The sequence below is a fragment of the Dicentrarchus labrax genome, unplaced genomic scaffold (assembly GCF_905237075.1).
Source record: "Dicentrarchus labrax unplaced genomic scaffold, dlabrax2021, whole genome shotgun sequence".
Lineage (NCBI taxonomy): Eukaryota > Metazoa > Chordata > Actinopteri > Moronidae > Dicentrarchus > Dicentrarchus labrax.
In genome coordinates, this window is record NW_026136707.1 from 10,903,547 (window position 1) to 10,923,014 (window position 19,468).

Genomic DNA, 19,468 nt, shown 5'->3' on the forward strand with positions numbered 1-19,468 from the left:
TACGGCATTGAAAAATTACATCTAAATGATTCAACAGCAAAATGTCTCTACAACAACAAACCTGACTGTAAACAGTTCATTTTTACTGAAGAAACAGTCCTGATGAAAACTGTTGAAAGTGAGAGACACTATAAGTTGAGAAACCCCAAATTTCTTAATTTATTTACATTGTCAGTTTGTTTAGTGGTTATAGTGGTGTTTGGGGGATGGCTAGTTATGGTGTTAAATCTCCAGAAAAATGTAAAGGCTTCTGAAATCAAACAGTTTCAAACTAAAGTAAAAGAAACTCAATTTATAAATAAATGATCAAAGTCATCAACATCCAAGTTTGAGTTGAATTAACAGAAACAGAAACACACATACACGGCACGCAAATGAGCTCATGCCTCAACACACTCAACAAGATGATATCTAAATCCGCTTTATTCTTACATCCAGATATACACCATCATCATAATCACCATCGTCACCATCATGGTTGTCAATAATCATCATTATCTTCCACACCACGCTCAGAATCTTCATTGTGACAGCATAATTAGCTATTTTTTTTCCTGTTTAAAAGCTAAAGCTGTGATAAATAAAAAATAAAACATTTGGTCCTTTAATATATAGTCTAGGCAACATGGTATCAGGGGTTAAGACAGAAATGTCTTGTTGCTACCCACACAAAACATCAAACATCACTGGAAATGGTGCTGAAACAATGTCGTAGGGCAACAGAAGGAGGAGCAAACTGAACATGAGGCTGATGGCAGCAGAGAGCAAAGTGTCGGGCAAACCGAGAGATAGGGAGAGAGTCTGTGAGCGTCACAGAAACAGTTAGCGACCAGAGCTGTGAAATCAGATGAAAGGCAGCGAGACAGACAACAGATGAAAGACTCAGAGGCTGAGGAGCGAGGAAGCGTACAACAGACCCACAGAGAGGCACGTATTCACAGTACAGGGAGCCGGGCGGAACAAAATCAAGTCAGCACAGCAGAGCAGAGCAGGATTGTTTGTCACACAAAAAACACAATTTACAGAAGTCGTCAGAGTGAACATGTAGGTTAAAAAGTTTTGTCTTTGTTTAAAAACTAAACACCACACACCTGGGACAACAAAACTACCAGTGGACTGCTCCTAATTATTCAAATTCATATGAGTATCGACTTTACAGTGATTTTTAAACTCTATATCCTTATAATTATTATTATTCAGATGAGAAAATATTACACTTTGGTGCAGAATGGGAAGCAAGAGGGGGTTGGAGCTGGAAACCAGGAAGTGTCTGTACTATTGCCTGCATTTAAAACTGACATCACAGTAGACTTACTTCCCAACATCAGGAAGATTATTATTTTGTCACATTTATTATTATTGTCAAGGTCATTTCCTGTCACATTAGGAGAGTCTTCAATGTTTCACATGTATTGCTGTTTCCATTGTCAAGAAAATGGAGACTTTTCACATATACTACCTTTTTTTTCTGACTCTCAGCTATTGCTTCCATCCCATTTTACTGTTTCCACTTCAGCTCCCCTGCTTGCTCCAACAAACACTAACACAGATATGTATGTATACATTTGGATGGTTTTTCTTTTACTCAAACCATTGCCTGCACCTACAACTCAACAGGCCCATAAAGAGTCTGTATCCTCCATCAGTGGCTTGGTTGAGAGTCACATGAACACCTGATGTTCTAAGACAATCACATCCTAGAATGAATGCAAACAAGATGTACCTGTCCACATGAGATCAATGGACGTCTGGTGCCAACTCTGACACAACTCTGTATATCCATGGCTCCGCTAATCAGTAACGGCTACAAGTCCTTTAAGATTTTCTTCTTGATCTTTTTTACATGTTGGCGGGCAGTTTGTGTCTTAGTCCCTCTGAGTCTTTTCTGGCCAGTGGCAGCTGAGGGTCCTTTTTCCCAACTTTAGGGGAGGTGGTGTTGGCAGGGGTGGCTGCATGTGCTGACTGGGTGGGTGTAGTGGTGGATGCCTGAGAGGTCTGGGCAGGGGTAGAGGTTGTATTGAGTTTTGATGAGTGGGCAGGGGCAGCTGTGGTGGATGGCATTTGTTTTGGGGGATGAGCAGAGGCAGACTGGATACTAGGAGAGGTGATGGTAGAGGAAGGGGTCGTAGTCAGAGAGGAGGGGTTAGTGGAGCTCTTCAACGTTGTTGAGGATGGGGTTGTTTTGGTGGAATGACCGGAGCCTGAAGTGGGGCTTTGAGTTACAACAAGAGGGGTTTGCTTCACAGGATGAACTGAGAAAGTTACTTTAGTTGTAAAGCTAGTGCTAGCTGGGGTGGGGGATGCAGTTTGAGTTGGGGTTAGAGGTGAGGCCTGTTTTGGGATCTGGCTCGAGGTAGGGCCTTTGGCTGAGCTGGAGACAGAAGGCATTGGACTCTGGGACTTACTACAGGAGGGGACAGGTGTAACAGGGATGGGAGAGGGGGAAGGTGAAGGAGTAAAGGTCTGAGTAGGAGTAACAGGTGTAAGTGCAGGCGTTTGGGAGGGGGTAGAAGTGCGGGTGCGGGTAGTCTGAGTGGGAGTCGGTATTGTAGAGGGGATTGAGGTTGGTGCAGGACTGGGGCCAGACAGTGGAGAGGCAGAGGGAGGTGTGTTGGATGCCTTGGCTCGGGGGCTCTGGGGATGCGGTGGTAAAGAGGTTACCAAGGAGGAAGGGGGAGAAGAGGAGGTGAGAGATGACTTGTGCCCATAAGTTTGAGGTAGGGGAACAGGGGCAGAAACAGAAGATGGAGGCGGTGTGGAGGAGGGAGAGGGAGATGATGAGCGGGGAGAGGGTGTATGGAGCGGTTTGGGACGAGGAGTTGATGAGAGCGACAGCGGGTGTGTTCCCGCTGAAGGAGGGGTGGAGCAAGGAGGAGGAGGAGAGAAGGAACGAGAGGCGGTCATTGGGATTGGTTTAGGACGTGGTGGCTGGGAGAGTATAGGTGTAGGAGATGAGGGGGTGGGTACAGGTGAAGGGGTGGCAGAGGAAAGCGGAGTCAGCTTTGGAGGGGAGGAAGATGGCAAAGAAGCTACAGAAGGCATGTGTGCAGCTGTAGGTGTGGGTACAGACTGTGTGTATGTGGCTGTGGGCTGAATAGGAACTGTGGCCTGTACTTGTGTTTGCACATTAAACGGTATATTTGTCACCAACTGTACTGGAACGTTAGAGGTCAGCATGCCCGCACTGCTTCCCCTGGCTAACTGCCCTGCCAAGAAAGGAGCCGGCAGCAAATTGCCACCAGAGGCCTTGCGGTGGAGAGGCGGGTGTGGCTGCACTCCAGCCCAGGAGCGGTGAGGCAGAGTGGGTTGTGAGGCCGACAGCAGCCTGGCCTCCTGGGTGAGTCTGCCCAGCGCTGGGAGACACTGAGAGCTGCTTCCTCCGTGACGTAACAAAGCTTCTTTTGCTCCCTGCTGGCCCGTGACAGAAGTGTTGCCATCTAACGGGGCACCAGAAGCAGCAGGGGGGTTGGTGGTAGCGACCTTGTGGAGGGGTGGAGTTGGGGTTACAAGTGATCCAGCAATCACAGAGGGATGATCAGCCTGGAGGCGGAGGCTGTAATGAAGAGTCCTTCCTTGTTGGATGGAAGTCGGGACAGAGGAGGCTTGTGTGGGCGGAGTTTTAGCAATAGGGGGTGATGTCACCCCACCAGGAGGGCCCATGGTTGAGGGAGAGGCAGGAAAACCTCTTGGGGACAAACCACCCATCCCTCCCATCGTCATCATTCCGATGAGTGAGCTCACAGAGGGGCGGAGGGGCTGTAACACAGGAGCACGAGGAGGAGACAGAGGGAAAGAGGAGGAGGGAGAGGGAGAGACAAGAGGGGAGGGCAGGAAGAAAGTACCACCAAGTGCATGCTGCTGCAAGTGCTGGAGCTGCTGCTGTTGTTGCTGCTGCTGGTGCATGAGGGCGATGGCTACATTACTGGTGGCAGCTGCAGTTTGCAGGGGGGCATGGACCAGTGGTGCCCAGATGACCGGGCGTGGCCGAGGAGACACTGTGCCACTTCCTCCCATGACTCCGCCTCTTCCTGCAGCAGCAGCTGCAATGGCTTCTTGCATGGCCGGCATGCTGTCGTGTTTGACAATCTGCTGCACCAGCATGCTGTCACAGGAACCCAGACTGCCTGCTGCCAAGCCTCCTCCGGCTCCTGGACCTCCACCCCGACCTCCACCACGACCCATACTGCCCCCCAGAGAACCACCCTGGGATGACTTACGCAGGAGCATGGAGTTTTTCCTGCCTGTAGAGGAAAATATAAAGCGACAAAATCTGAGATATTAAATACCAGAAAGGAAAGGCGTAAATGAGTAAAAAACCTGTACTTTGTGGAAGGCTAAGTTGTCTGCTCAACACATAGCAGACATCTGAGGTTTTAGCCTCAAGGTTTTTCTGTTCTTTACTGAGAACACTGCTCATCCTTTATTATTTCAGCTTTTACTTGTTTTCGCAGATGAGTTCTGACCTTTCAGCTAAGGACAAAGTGCCTGAGAAATTTAGAAGAATTTGATGCTACGAATATTTGGCAAGGTCATTGGAGAATTAAAAGCTGGATGGAAAATAGCAAAGCATTGCATAAATAAGATGGTGAAATGTATTCAATCAGAAGATCTACACTTTACCGATACGGTCCAGTCGGTCAACAGCAACAGTTTCAAATGCACGCCGCATCATCGGGTGTTCCTCCAGCACCTCGTTAAAGCTGTCCACACTGAGAGAGTACAGACGACAATATGTATCTGCACGGACACTGGCTGTCCGCCGTCCACGAGTCAACAAACAGATCTCTGAATGTGGGAGGAGAGACAATGGAAGCAGGAGAAAAGAGGAAAGAGACAATAGGCAGTGAGATTAATTAACCCTACTTGTGCACAAACATGTAAGTACTTTCTTTCCCCATACCTTTGTACACAACTCTGCATGTTCTCACCTCCAAAGTAAGACCCATCGCTTAGCTTGGTTTCCTTGTTACCACGGGTCAGCACACTGACTCGTCCATGCTGGATGAAGTACATCTTCCGCCCAACTGTGCCTTCACGGATGATGAAGTCTGAAGGCTGAAACACCTCAAAGCGGAGCTTGATCAGCACAGCAGTCACAAAGTTGGGATCAGCATTGGCAAACAGTGGCATGTTAGCCACCAGGCTGCGACAGTTGAAGCTCACTATCTCCTAGACAAAGAGAAATGAAGAGACAAGGAGAGAAGTGAAGGAAGACAGATTTGCTAGAGGACTGAACATTTGTGTTTTTTTAATTGTAGGCGTGGTGTTTGGGTGTTTATTACCTCTTTGAGTGGCTCGCTGAGTTCTCCCAGGATGTTCTCCTCATCAAACATTTTACCCTGGAAGCGGTGCTCATAGTACTCGTGGATCTTTTGCCGAACATCTGCAGGAAGCTTATGGAACGACATGTACTGCTCCACCTGCTTGTACTGCAATAACACACAAGCACACACATACACTGGTCAGGGGTCTTCAAAACATTCACTTTAAAAGAAAAGAACATAATTAATATTGATAAGGCCTCTGCTTAAAATAAAGCAACTTCTCTGTGTGACCCATGCACCTGAAATCACTCCCTCATTCACTACTCCATATATAGCAGACACTCAATATATAGGCCTATATATATTAAGATTTTAGAAACTTGTGTTTGAATCATTTTGCATCATCACTGGCTGATGTTGCAACGCTGTAAATGGACACAATTTTTTCCTTTCATTATGGGAATTGTTGAGAGAACTACTGAATATAGTATTTTTTTTTTACAATTATTTTGACAGATATTGTGATTGCAATTCATGATTATGTGGAATTTATCATTTTTGAATCACAAATTGAATTTTCACAAAAAAAAACCCAATTAAAATCATGATGATGGGAACATCATCATCATCTGTTACACATTTTACCTTTATCAAAACATTACAGGTATTGCGATTTGCATATTACACTTGGCCATATTGGGATTTTGATAATATTTTTAAAAATTGTGTACTCCTAGTACATGAATATAAATGTGAATATGTTTTACACTCAGAATTAGGACATTCAAAAACAAAATGACAGTGAGGGCACTATCTGCAATAGTAGGTTGCAAACAGTTTGAATAAAATGATTTCCCCATCTCAAACTGTTAGTGGAAATAAATCCAGTATTTCACAAGAAAAAGGAATAATTTGAGAGAGGTCAGGAAAAAAGAAATATATCAAGGTAGGAGAAATGTGTTTTTGTCATTTATAAAGCCAAAATGCCAAACCTTCACTGGTTTTAGCTTCAGAAATATTATTATTTATAATATGTTAATATGATTGGCCAGACAAAACAAGACATTTAAAAATCTCCATTTAAAGGTCTCCATGGGCTCTGGGAAGTTGTGAGAGCATTTTTTACTGACCTTTTATAGACTAAAAGTAAGTTGCAGCCCAAGACAGAAATTGATTGAATAAGTTTAATGGCTAAACTATAAAAAGTATAGCGGGAGAGATGGACGCCTTAACAGATGGATGAGCATCATGTGTCACCTTTTCCTGGTACTGTCGTCGCGAGGAGTCCAATGACTGGATGAGAGCTGTGGCGTGGCCGATGAACATGGCGTAGCAGGTGGCACCTACGATCATACTGAGCATGGTGAGCCACACATCAGTCATCCCTTCTGGAGCCTGGGCACCATACCCGATACACAACATGTGGCTCATGGCTTTGAATAGAGCATAGGAGTACTGAATACCCCATGTGTCATTCTGTGAGTGGGAGACAGACAGAAAGGGTGACAGGAGGAGTAAGGGAAGCTTCAAGAGTAATTAAAAGGCGCTGCAATATTGAACTGTTCTTATTTTAGTCAGGTCACAGGAGCTTTTTCCCCTCAGAGGCACTCAGCCACACCACTAAAGAACATACAGCTAAGATCATAACTTATAACAGCAGAGCAATTTAAGTGTCAAAACCCACTCTGCTTCAAAACAGAGCGGCTCCAGAACCTTTAAAACCACACAGACAACCAAATCACAACATGCATTATTCAATACATTTCGACTACAAATAAAAAAACACACTATGTTAGTGTGTGTGTGTGTGTGTGTGGGGGGCCCTTCTGTTTTAGGTTTTGTGTGTGAGTCCAATTATACTAAGATATTAATGGTCTAACGGATGAGGGGACTTTCTCTGGGGAAAATCCCAGCATCCGCCTCCTTAGCAACAGTCACCCAGGCAACCACTGAGACATGAGTCAGCTATTCATACAGCTGTGTATCTGTGTGCATTCATTTGCGTCCACGTCCGTATGCCTGCGTGCACGTGACGAAATCTCTTGCAGGTCCCTAGGCTTTCGACTGCTCCACCTGATCTCTGTTGAGGTTTTTAATTGGAAATGCTTTTTATTTTTTTTGATGATGCTAGTCAATCTTATTCCGACTGGACATGTCGCGGCATGAGCCAATTAACACAGATAGGGAGCAAACAATGTCAGATCTCATAAACACCCTCACTCTGCACACACACAGATACCAAAACCGAGCCTCTCTGGATCTCTGATTTGCATTCATCTGAAGTAAATATTGTGCACACTGTTCAAACAAGCTGAGATAGTCCTTTGTGTGTTTCATTCAACTCAAACTGAATGACATGTTCTTTTTTTGTTCTCTGCACAATAAAATCATTCACTGTAACATATTTGAAAATAACACATGCTGATGGTTAGAGACTCACCACCATCAGGTTTTTGGAAACCCAGCAGTCAGGAGGGAAATCCTGCAGCATGGGGACCAGGAACTGCAGACAGCCATCCCAGTGGCACAGCAACAGCATCATACCGATCAGGTTAACTATCCTTACCATGGCACTGGCAAGGTCATAGGTCATATGGAAGATCTGAGGAGGAGCAGAAAATATGGATGCAAGTGGGTAATAAATAATGGGTGGAGTCGGCAGTTGACCTTTTTATGAGGATTTTATTTCAGAATTGTTCAAAATGAAATATAAATAGGCCTTTTTTTCCAGCTCATCGGCATGGTGTTAAAAATGGGTTGGATTAGACCCTAAAAAAAATTGTGATGAGTCATGCCTTACATATTAAACAAGTTTTGAACTACTGCTTTCACAAAAATATCTCTTTCCCTCCAGGCTCTGTTTCCTGGTCTCTGTTTCTCACCTCCTCCCACTGGTGGATGTAGCGGATGAGTCTAGACAAGCGGAGCAGCCGAAGCAGGCTTAGGATTTTGGTGAAGCGGACGATGCGCAGTGCCCTGGCTGTCCTGTAGACCTCGGTGTCGAGACTGTCCACCATCAGGAAGATGTAGTCCACTGGGATGGATGACACAAAGTCCACGAGGAACCAGCTCTTCAGGTAGTTCTGGCGAATCGCCCTTAAGTTAAAGTAGGATTGAAGACCAGTGTCACTGGTAAGTTGGCAATCAAGCTTTGTGGAAGTGATTCCAACATTTGGCTGGCGGAAAATGATTCTCATCAATATTCAACAGGAACAGAACTGGAACATGAACAAAGCTCTGCCACTGGCTGCACATCACCTTTTCACATGTCAGACATGGATTGTTTGAACACACACCCAGCAGATGGCCAGAAGAGCAAATTTAAATTCATGGTGACAGAGCTGCTGTGTTGATATTCTGGACCAGTGGTTCCCAACCTTTTTGAGAGAGAGGGCTACCTACAGGCAGAAAACTGTCGGGAGGGTCACACTGTATATTTTTGACGAACATCCATGTTAAATTGATGCTATCAAGAGAATAACATAGCAGTGTGTATTTTCACCTTTTTCATATACAGGGTTGAATGAACTTTTATAACTAGGTTCGGGAACAAAGACCACGTCCTGAACTCATCTCATTTCCGCTCAAAACGTACTTAGGTACTCCTTATCCGTTCACTCCATCCTCAACTCAATTTCCACATCCCTCCCCCTCGAACCCTTTCTTTCCTTTTTTCCCCGTCTCTATAATCCAAATACAGGAACCACTGGGGGTCTCTACAAGAGATACGAAGAGACGGCTCCCCCACTCAGAGTCCCACAACCGACTCAGTTCCCTCTTACCATCTCGCTGAACCCCTCCATCCATTCATCCATCCACCAACAAACCCACCTATCTTCCATCCGTTCATCCCCCATCCTTCCTTCTGATACCCCTACATTCCTCAACCTTCATCCCTCAACCTTCAACCCTTCATCCCTGAACTCTCATCCCTTCTTCGCTTCATCCCTCATCCCTTCATCCCTCAACCCTCGACCCTCATCCCTCCACCCCTTAACCTTTCGTCCCCCAACCCTCATCCCTTTATCCCTCAACCTAACTAACAAAGACCACACCAATGAACGTATGGAATTTAGAAAGGTTTCCCTATCCATTCATCACTCCTACAGTACACCACATTGGTTTATATTTATTCATTATGTGCAATAAACCTTTCTAAATTCCATACGTTCATTGGTGTGGTCTTTGTTAGTGAAATTATATAATATGTAACATTTCTGCATTAAAATGTCCATAAACACTAGAACTACATTCTATATCTTGTTGTGTTGTGCACTTAATTAGTTAGTTATATTAGTGATTTTACTCCGGTGCGTTTCACCAGTCTCCTGTCAATGGTGTCTATCAAAACACTACGGATACCTATCTCAAGCTACTTAATACTGTATACAACTCTTTATGTAGATTTATTTATTTATTATTCACTTGACTGGTTGCAGCCCAATATAATAAAATAATAATACTTCCACTTTCTTTGAGATCCATTATTTCTTTCTGCTGTTCCAGGACATCTTTATTTTCTCATCTGAAAACAACTTGTTTATGTTTTTAATTTTTGTTAACTTAATAACCTTCAGTACTTCTGATTTTATTATCCAGGTCACTGTCTCTAACCTTTTGTTTTTTGTCAGTTTTTCTTGTTTAACAACTGAGGGTGGGGAAAGGGTGAGCAACTGTCTTTATCTGTGTATTTGCACTGAATGTTTGTTATGTAATCCTGTTCTTTGTTTATATGTGTTTTGTTCTGTATTTGTGTCCTTAGGACCCGCTCGAAGATGAGATGCTGCATCTCAAGGAGCTATCCTTTCAATAAATTCATGTCCATATCCCCTTTACACATGCATCAGCGTTGTTGTCATAACCAGTTTTAGGCCACATTTTTACGATACACTTTTTAGATCTTGGTCGTTGTTAACTATATATTTAAAATGGATGAAGGATTATTGATCTTATGGCTGCTTGAAGGCTGTCAGGGATGTTGTTTTTCGGAGAAACCCTGAATTTTAATTTTTATTCACAGAGTCTGTTTGTTTCGGAGAGGAAGAGACCTGTGCGAATAAATCAGCTCCCAAAACCTTATGAACACTGAACACTGAAGGAATCCTAACCGGGAGAAGCTGACTGCAATAACGGCAGTGGTGGTGAAGACAACAACTCCCACGATCCTTCAGTGTCCCCACCCTTGACATAAAAGACTCAAACACAATGCACACATGCACCTACTGACCTGGGGTCCAGCAGTATCTCAGTGTTGTCTTCCTTGATGATGCCGGTCCTGAAGTTGAGAACCAAGTCGACCATGAAGAGAGTGTCCGAGACCACGTTGAAGATGATCCACGAGGGAGTGTTCTCCTCTCTAAAGAAAGTGATGCCCACTGGCAGGATGATTAAGTTCCCCATCATCAACATTAACATCAACAGGTCCCAGTAGAATCTAGACAGAAAAAGACAGTGTTGTTCAACTGTGTTTTATTGTTTTCTGTCCTGATGTGAATATGTCTATATGGTTGTTCTTTTATTTTCTTATGTTCTTAAATTTATATATTTGCCCCAAAGGTCTTTTTAACTGCAAAGCACAGGCATAAATAACAGAATTAAATGATGGGGTGAGTTCCTTTTAGCTGCTTCAGTCCCGGTATTCTGAATACTGGTTTGTTGTCGTCTGTCCTGAATCTGTTCTAACCGGGTTTTTAGTAGCATGTAGTCTGGTCACCCTGAAAAAGCAATGTGACCAGCAACAAAATGCCAGAATCCAATGCAAGAACAAAATGGAGGAGCTGCTCACTATTGGAAAAAACTAAATAAATCGTGGGTGGTGGTGAAACAGCTCCTGAAAGATATCAGGGGAAAAAAAAGTTATATTCTACATTTACTCAATCTATTTATCAAATATGTCTGTCTTCAGTCTGAAAATGTCCTGCATCAAATTAAACAAGTCTTCTAAAGCAGCTGGTCCTTGACATTTCCTACAGGCAATTAGCATTATTCCAAATATGTGTGTAATTTTTTACAACGCTCCATGCTATCCCTGACTGTCTTCCAGTAGCTGCAAATCCCAGAACATTCCCAAAACACATGATAATGATTTGCTTTCACAGTCCCACAGCCTCTCCAGCACGATTTTAGTTGCTAGTCTCTCTCGTCCCCTTTCACTGACACCATCTTTACTTTCAGTTAATCATTTTTATATTTCATTTCCTCATATATATATATATATATTCTTCTGTTAAATCATTCCTATATATAGTCTCCCCTTTGTTACATTCCCCTGAGTTAGACGGTGAGTACAATAACTTGGGGATCATCCAGGACGAGAATAAGTGCAAATTCTTCATTGTAGCCTAAAGTCCAGCAGTGGGACATATGAATGTTTCCCTTAAGACAGTTACATCCATTGCAAATGCCATGGCAACATGTAGTTACATCCTTTATCTCTCCATGAAGCAAAGCAGAACTCAGACAGACAGACAGACAGACAGACAGACAGACAGAGAGGGAGGCAAATGATCAGTAATCTGTATTTCATGCTGGAGGGTATTACTGGATGACGTAGTCCTCTCATAAAATTATGGGGGAATCAGTCATATCATTTGGATGCCGCAAGTGATTAAAGTATGACAGAAGAGGCGATGTAATCATCTGGAGATGATTCCTGTCATCTTTCTGTCTTCATCCTCCTAATCCCATCATCCATCACCTTAACCAATATCAGTGACCCGCCTCTTCTTGCATCCTCCCTCTCTCTTTCTACACACACTCACATTCTCTCTTTCCGCAAGAAAGTACACTGAAAGCTCTGTGGTCGATTGCTATTGAGCGCTAATTTAGTAACACAACCTCATGGTGTGATGCTACTGCTAGACTGATGAAGATTAAGTATGAGTCATCACTCTGCTACACACATTTCTCCCTGACTTTGTCACTTCACTTCATAATCACTGGCAGTAAATACGGAGATTATTTACAGCAACACAGCGACTCTGTAACTGTTGTGACTGGACTGGAGATTTATTCCTGACCTCGAGGACACACTTTGTTAACTCTGATTATAGGAAACAGTTCTGTAAATCACATCATATTACACTGAGGCTGTCAGTCGGTACACAAAATATTATCAAAAATCTGGTACTTTACAGTGGTACTTCATGTTCTGATGGAGTTTAGAATATCTATTATAATGATGCATTAACTTTTGCTTTTGCTATTATGTGTTGTACCAGAGTTGAAACAATTAGTCTCCTAAGTAATTAGAAGAAATTTGTCAATTTTGATGATCAGTGAATCACTTTAAATTAGTTTTTAGAAAGCCTGAAAATGACTTCTCTATAGCTTGCTTTTTTTCTAGTTTCCTTAGACTCATATGATATTAAACTGGATATCTTTGAGTTTTATATTGTTGCTCAGACAAAACAAATCATTTGAATGTATAAGCTGGAATTTACACTACTGATTAAACTGATTATTTGATTAATGTATAAAATAATAGGCAGATTAATGAAAAAAATAATACTATATGTAATATGTATTATAATGGTGGAAAGTACAAGGAGTTTTTAACTGTCTCAGTCTCAGTGACCTACATAAACAAACAAGACCATCAGCGAGAGTATTGCCTATTTCTATGTAGTTATTCTTAATACCTGCGGTTGGATTCTGTCCGATTCTCCTTTAAATCAGTGAGGAGGTGGAGATACAACCACAGAATCAACACAAAATGAAAGTTCCTCATTGGGGCTTTATGTAGTTTTTGAGGTACTTTAATTTCATGCTACTTTATAATTCTACTCCACTTAGTTTCACCACATTTATTTTACCGCAACAGTAAAGAAACAACCTTATTACTACTTAATATTATACTGTAGCAGAAATAAATATTTTCTTATTTTCTTCCCCATTAAACATCTGCTGATCTAAACTACTTAACTACTTGATGGAGTATTTTTACATTGTTCTACTTTTATTTAAATAAAGGCTCTGAGTACTTACCTCCACTGCCCTACTCTATATAGTACATCTCAGTCTATTACCACATACGCACACAGACAGTGAGGTGCACTGTTGCAATGCTCTCCTCTCAGATAGCTTGCATAGATTTAAATGAGCGTTAATCTAACCTCAGCAGCATGCAGCAGTAACATTTTAGCTTGCTGAGTAACGTAATAGATGACATTGAGCATGTCACTGCGCATCAATCAGTCTCCCTGTACTAGATTTTGCTGTAGTCACTGAGATGTGGCAGCTGGTTTGAGCTCAAACAAATGAGAACAATAAAACAGACAAGAGAGTACGTCAGATCCAAACCAAGAACGATGTGAAGGTTTGCCATGTCGGGATAAAAACCAGACAAGGCCTGATTTCTGATCTCTCAATTGTGGACTGAAGCCACACTGGGTCATGTATTGTGTGTGGTGCATGCAGGTATACATCTACGCACACACACAGCCTCTCTCATATGCGCAAATAGGAATTGCAAATGCAATCAAAGCTTTTCTCCATGGCCTCATCAGAATGCCATTTTGAACATGAGCAGGTGCTGGAGGAGAACTGACCTGCATCTACCTGCTCAGCTGTCAAACCAAACACTAATTCTACTGTAATTGAGGCCAAATGTCTCTTGAGCGGCCTCTGATTGGTTCCCTGTTCACGGTTGGCCAGATGTCAGTTCTGAGCAAGTTTCCACCCATCATCTTGACAGACATACAAACAAACAAGCACAACAGCAAACCAGCTATTATATAATAAATCTCTGCTACTATATGTGTAACGCCACCTACCCTGTTTCAACACGACTCATCTGTGTTGACAGTCAAACTGCCTGTTTTTCTGTTTTCAAGTGTTCTCATTATGTATTCTTATAGGTGCAGCAGCAACACTTCTTTTCTTAATGAGGTGAAGGGTGGGAGAGCTTATCAGCAGACTCAATAAAGGCAGACCACACACACAAGAATACATATTACTGCAAGTATACACACAGACCTTTGTGCTCAAGGTCACCAGGGAAAAAACACATAAATGGGGCTTTAGAAGTAATCTGATTGTCTTTTTTCTCTCTCGCTCTGGCCTCAGAAAGTTCCTGCTCAGACATCGCTCCAGACTACAGGTACTTAACTGAAAAGTTAGATGACTGAATTATGTATAATGCATACTCAACTTGCATAATTTAAGGATGTCATACATAATTGATCAAAATTCAATTGTGATTCTCTGACTGGATAATTAGGACTATTACCATCATTAGATATCTCGCATGTATATCCATAAAGCGCAGGCGGGACTAAGATTCAACGGGCCGTTCATACATCCACACCCCTTCATCCATCCTTCCCTCCACCCCTCACTGACCTCATTCACCGTATCTCCTGTGTGCAGACTCATAAGCAGCACTTGTGAGTGATCATCAAATTGACAGACAATACAAAACGACCCGGCGTGTGTGTGTGTGTATGTGTGTGTGTGTGTGGGTGATGAGACAAAAGTGGGCCAGGAGCCTTGGGGATCAAGTCATCCATTGTTGCTGCAGTCTGTCTGGAGATTACAGATGCGGTCCCTCCCTCTTCTGTCCACCTGCATTTTTTAGGAGTGTGTTCATGCAAAGCCTCTAACAAACCACGTCCAATGATTTTTGACATGTCAGTTGTAAAATAATATGACATATTAAAAGAAGTATTTGAGGGCGCATGCAATTTGGCCGTGTGTGTATAAGGCACAAGGGCAGGCATTCACAAAATTTCCCCTCACGTACTCACCTCCATTCAAAAAACCAGTGGAACGTTTACTCTGTTCGTCTTTCATTCAAGGAAAACCAAACATGAACAGCCTCAAAACATAATGATTCTAATAAATCCTTGCATGGAGTCACCAATAGGGAGTGCTGTGCCGGGTTCATCCACTGTTCACATACTTAACATTTTAACTAATTGACATGGTAAGCATCTCTCACTGCTCCCTGATTGGCATCTGAACGCCTCTTTGCTAAATTTATCCTCCTAATTTTTATTTGTTCACCTCTGTCTCCCTCTAATTGTGAAAACTATTTCTTATGCAAAAAGCAGGTTACAATGAGTCTAGTATTTATCCTCTCACTGTTTCACAAATGGACACCTACTATCGCTGCATGGTGTCTATCCTGGAGTCCTTGTCACCTACACACTGCCCTTTCCATAAACACATCTCCCTCTGGCTTCATCGAGCCTCCAGAGACTTTTCATCCACTCCCCTCTTATCATTCTGTCTTTCAACCTTTTATACATCCTCTGCCACTATAGCCTGTTTCCTCCAGAGACTTCCATTGAATCCACTCTAACCCTCACATCACTTCCTATACACTTCTGGTGTGTCCCCAGATATATATATTTAGCCTCTTGCATGTGTCTCTCCTCCCAGTTGTCCTCCTCTTTCTCCCTGTTAACAACTGAAGCGGCTGCTGAATGTATGATCTGTTTCTCTTTCCCTGTTCCTCTCTTTACTTAAGTGTCCATTATTATGCTTCAAGTATGCTCCCTAAAGTGAGCACAATTCCAGCTTGCTTTGATCCTTATTTCTAGTGAAAGAACATTATTTTTATGTGCTACAAGTGACATTTATTTTGCAAGCCGACATCAGTGTAACTAGATGCATGCTGTGGAGGCTAGTTGTGTGTGTGAGTATGACTGCATACCTAAAGTCACTGTAGGGATGTATGATCCACGCCCCTGCTGATTTCAGTCTTTCCTGCTCCAGTGCCACAGCTTTGTGGGATCCAAACATGCGCAGGCTGAACTTGTTGACCCCCGGCTGAAGCATGGCTCCAAACTGTCTCTGGATGAAGGTGCTCTGGTTGGAGGTGCTGTAGTCCTCTCCGTCCAGCCCCATGCCAAAGCCACCCAATCCGATCTGACCCATCATATCAGGGGTCCCTGCTGCAGTGGTGTTGCAGGTCGTGGTGGTGGTGGTCTCTAGGCCGGTGGCCACCACCATCACTCCAGTCCCAGTGGAGGAGGTGGAGGCTAGGGCAGCTCGGGACGAGGCAAAGCCCACTGAGCGTGGTGGAGGATGGGCTGTGGCAGAGGAGGCGGGTGGTGGAGGTGGCAGGGGCACTGGGGTGGTTGGGGTGCCTGCTGTGCGGAAGGGAAGGCCATCTCTGGTGGAGGAGCTCATGATGGAGAGGCGACGGCCGCGTCCACCTAATGAAGTGCTGTCTCCCCCGAAGGAGCCCCTTTCCCCTTCTAGTGAGGCCTGGGACAGCCTGTAGCCTGGGGAGGGCAGGCTGCCCTTACTGCGCCTCTTCGAGTCCCCTCCATTACGTCTGGGGAGGCTATCGCCCCCAGACCCCCCGCCGCTGCTGGGGGTACCCACACCTCCAGCCACTCCATCCATCCCAGCTCAGGGAGGAGGAGGGTGAGGGGAGGGTGAATATAACCTGTAACTCCCACCTCTTCAAGAAAACTATTGTTTAGTGTGATTGACCTGTCTGGAGTACATAGGTGAGACTGTCAATGTCAATCTGAATGTTAAATTAAAGAAGCTAAAGAAAAGTGGTCTCTGTATCCCTAGTCATTCTCCTGGAGCCGACAGCTCACACCTCCGCCCTCTCTCCGCCGATGTGGCCATGCTTACCTCAGTGCCCTTGGAAAAAGCCCCATCCAGACATTAAATCTCTCAGCCTGCCGGTGTGACGCCAGCAGCTTCACTTTTGCTCTTGTCTTAAAGAGTCTCTTTTGTCCTTACAGATGTTTCTGTATCATTCCTCCTTCCTCGTCCTTGAAACGTCGCTCTCCCCCCGAGGCCCTCCCTCTCCTCTCCACAGCCGCCCTCAACGCTCCGACGCCGGTCATGTTGGCACCGGATTCCCGGTCTTTTGTAGATAACGGAGCTCGCCACTCATTGGCCGTCGGTGTCTTGTCTGTGAAGCCTATATGTCCAGGCTGCTCACCCAATTTGGCTATTTCCTGCATATATCATTATATAGCCTACGAGATGATTGGAGCGGTAAGGTGGGGAACATTCATCCGCGGATGAATGACAAGGACAGTTGATCCTCTGTCAGGAGGGATTGGTTGTTAATGGACATAAGGGACGCACATAATAGGCACACACAGGCGCTCACACTCCGAGGCGCACTGAATCATTCTGACTCGCACCAGAAACACGCACACAAAAAACACAACGACAGGGACACACAAGACGGCAGAAACAAGGCAATTTACCCCAAATCTATCCCATTTATTCCCGTAATCGGCGGCACGTTGTCATTGTCAGTATCCGAGCGGGTAAAGCGCTCATCATGATGGAAGGCGCGCCGAAATGTTGCCTGCCCGTGATTCAAGCGCTCAGACAGCCAGAGGAGAGAAACCCCAGTCTACAACAGGGCTGGTTTGTTAAACTGATGTCGGGATTAAGTTGGTCAGGTGTTCAGAGTCTGACGCCTGAAATCGTGTGTTCTCTCATCAGCAGCCGCTGCTATCTATTCCCACTTCTGCCGACTTTCAATGACATTGTGTCCAGACTACAGGGATACGGCGGTGTCCTCTCCCCTCTCCGAACAGGCTCTATATTTTAAAGAATACGCTCCTCCAAGATGAAACGGTGCGCTCTGATGAATTCAAAAGCCTCCTTAAAAATAAAACAACTTGTTGAGCGTTGAAGGCGGCTGCTCATTCATATACAGTTCAGAGCCGATTGAGTCCAGTTGAAAGCTGAAAATTCACTTCTCACTCTGACTCAACACTCAGAGGTCGAGCCGGCACGTCCACGGTAGCGCGCAGCGCATGCAAATGAAATATTAAATAAATAAATGTGCATATAAAGGTCTGGATCTAATCGGCCTGTTGCCATGGCATCCGCATCCCCATCATCCGTCCCCGAAGGCCGCATGCCCGGCCGGCGCAAGACGCACGCAATCCCTCGCAGGTACAGGTCGCGCGTCATCCTCTCTCACCAATACAGCGAGGCAGCGCGTGATGGAGAGAGTGATGATGAAACCTCGGGAAAAAAAATCTCGGAAAAAGAGCGAGTCCATGTAACAACGGTGACAAGTCACAGAGAAAAATGTCTGGTTCATAAGTGATCATTTTATTTTACCCTGAGGTGATATATAATAATTATTTTACAAAGACAACAAATGTCAGGCTAGTTTTCTGTAAATACATAATTAGTAATGTGTGACCTGTTGAGAGCTGAAAATGAATAAAATAACAGTCATGGAAAGTAACTAAGTATGTTTACTCAAGTAGTGAATATTTCTTTGCAGATTACTATTTACACGCCCTTCCTGTCTAGTAAAAACTATGTATGTCTAAATGTGATGATTTTGAATTAGATTTTTTGGTCAGATACACTGAAGGATTAAGTGTTTCTTTATGGGTTGAGAGAATAAAACTCTCTTTGGATTACTGGGAAAATGCTGAAAACAGTTACAGTTACAGTTACATACATTGATTTTATAGAATATGTTGCATTGCTGTAGATTAAACTATAAATAAGCACAATGCAACATACACATTAAGCAGTAATATTGATCCAAAAACATTATATATAACACTGACAGGGACCAGATAATGGCTACTTTTACTTTTGATAAGTACATTTAGCTATTTGCTATAATATTTATATATTTACTTTTACCTTAACTGTAAAGTCAGGTTTTGAAAGAAGGACTTTTACTAGTAACAGAGTATTTTCACAGTGTGCCATTGTTATCTTTACTTTATTAAGGATCTTAATTCTCTAAGTGCTTTAAATTGGTCGTCTCTGTGCGTTTGGAAAGATAAATTGTTTTAAACACCCGTGACCAACATGCTCAATAAGCTCACTATATGGGTATTATGGACAGAAAGAGAAAAGGTAATCTAAGGGAGGAAGGAGAAAGTCTGCAGGAGAAAGATGAGGACGTCACATAAAGGATCATCAGACATGAGAAAGCCCCACACAGGAGCAGATATAATTAGTTTATGAGAGAACAGTGGGCAGATGTCGGCATCTGGGTCATCTCAGTGGACAAAAGACTGTAGTTCAATACCTGTCATCTCGCATCTCCCGGCACTGCTTATAATAGCCAAAAGAATTGCGTCGTAACAGAGATAAGCTCAGAACTATGGACAGGAATAAAAGCCTTATCTCCGGATTCTATGAAGGCTACCAATAATGATATTCCTCAACAATGGCAGACAAAGAGACAATATTCATATTCAATTCAATATTACTCCCACAAATAAGAGAGATGAAAA

The 19,468-nt window shown here is 43.6% G+C and overlaps 1 protein-coding gene across 1 annotated transcript; it reads right to left on the reverse strand.

Moving 5' to 3' along the window:
- Positions 1 to 405: 405 nt before the first annotated feature.
- Positions 406 to 18,162, reverse strand: LOC127367224 (potassium/sodium hyperpolarization-activated cyclic nucleotide-gated channel 2-like). The gene is made up of 9 exons (XM_051406904.1): positions 15,922 to 18,162; positions 10,492 to 10,698; positions 8,147 to 8,360; positions 7,705 to 7,866; positions 6,522 to 6,740; positions 5,283 to 5,429; positions 4,929 to 5,169; positions 4,621 to 4,785; positions 406 to 4,241 (listed from the first exon to the last, which is right to left on the reverse strand). Exons 1-9 carry the CDS (start codon positions 16,617 to 16,619, stop codon positions 1,840 to 1,842), a joined length of 4,455 nt encoding a protein of 1,484 aa, XP_051262864.1. The 5' UTR covers positions 16,620 to 18,162; the 3' UTR covers positions 406 to 1,839.
- Between the last annotated feature and the right edge of the window lie 1,306 nt (positions 18,163 to 19,468).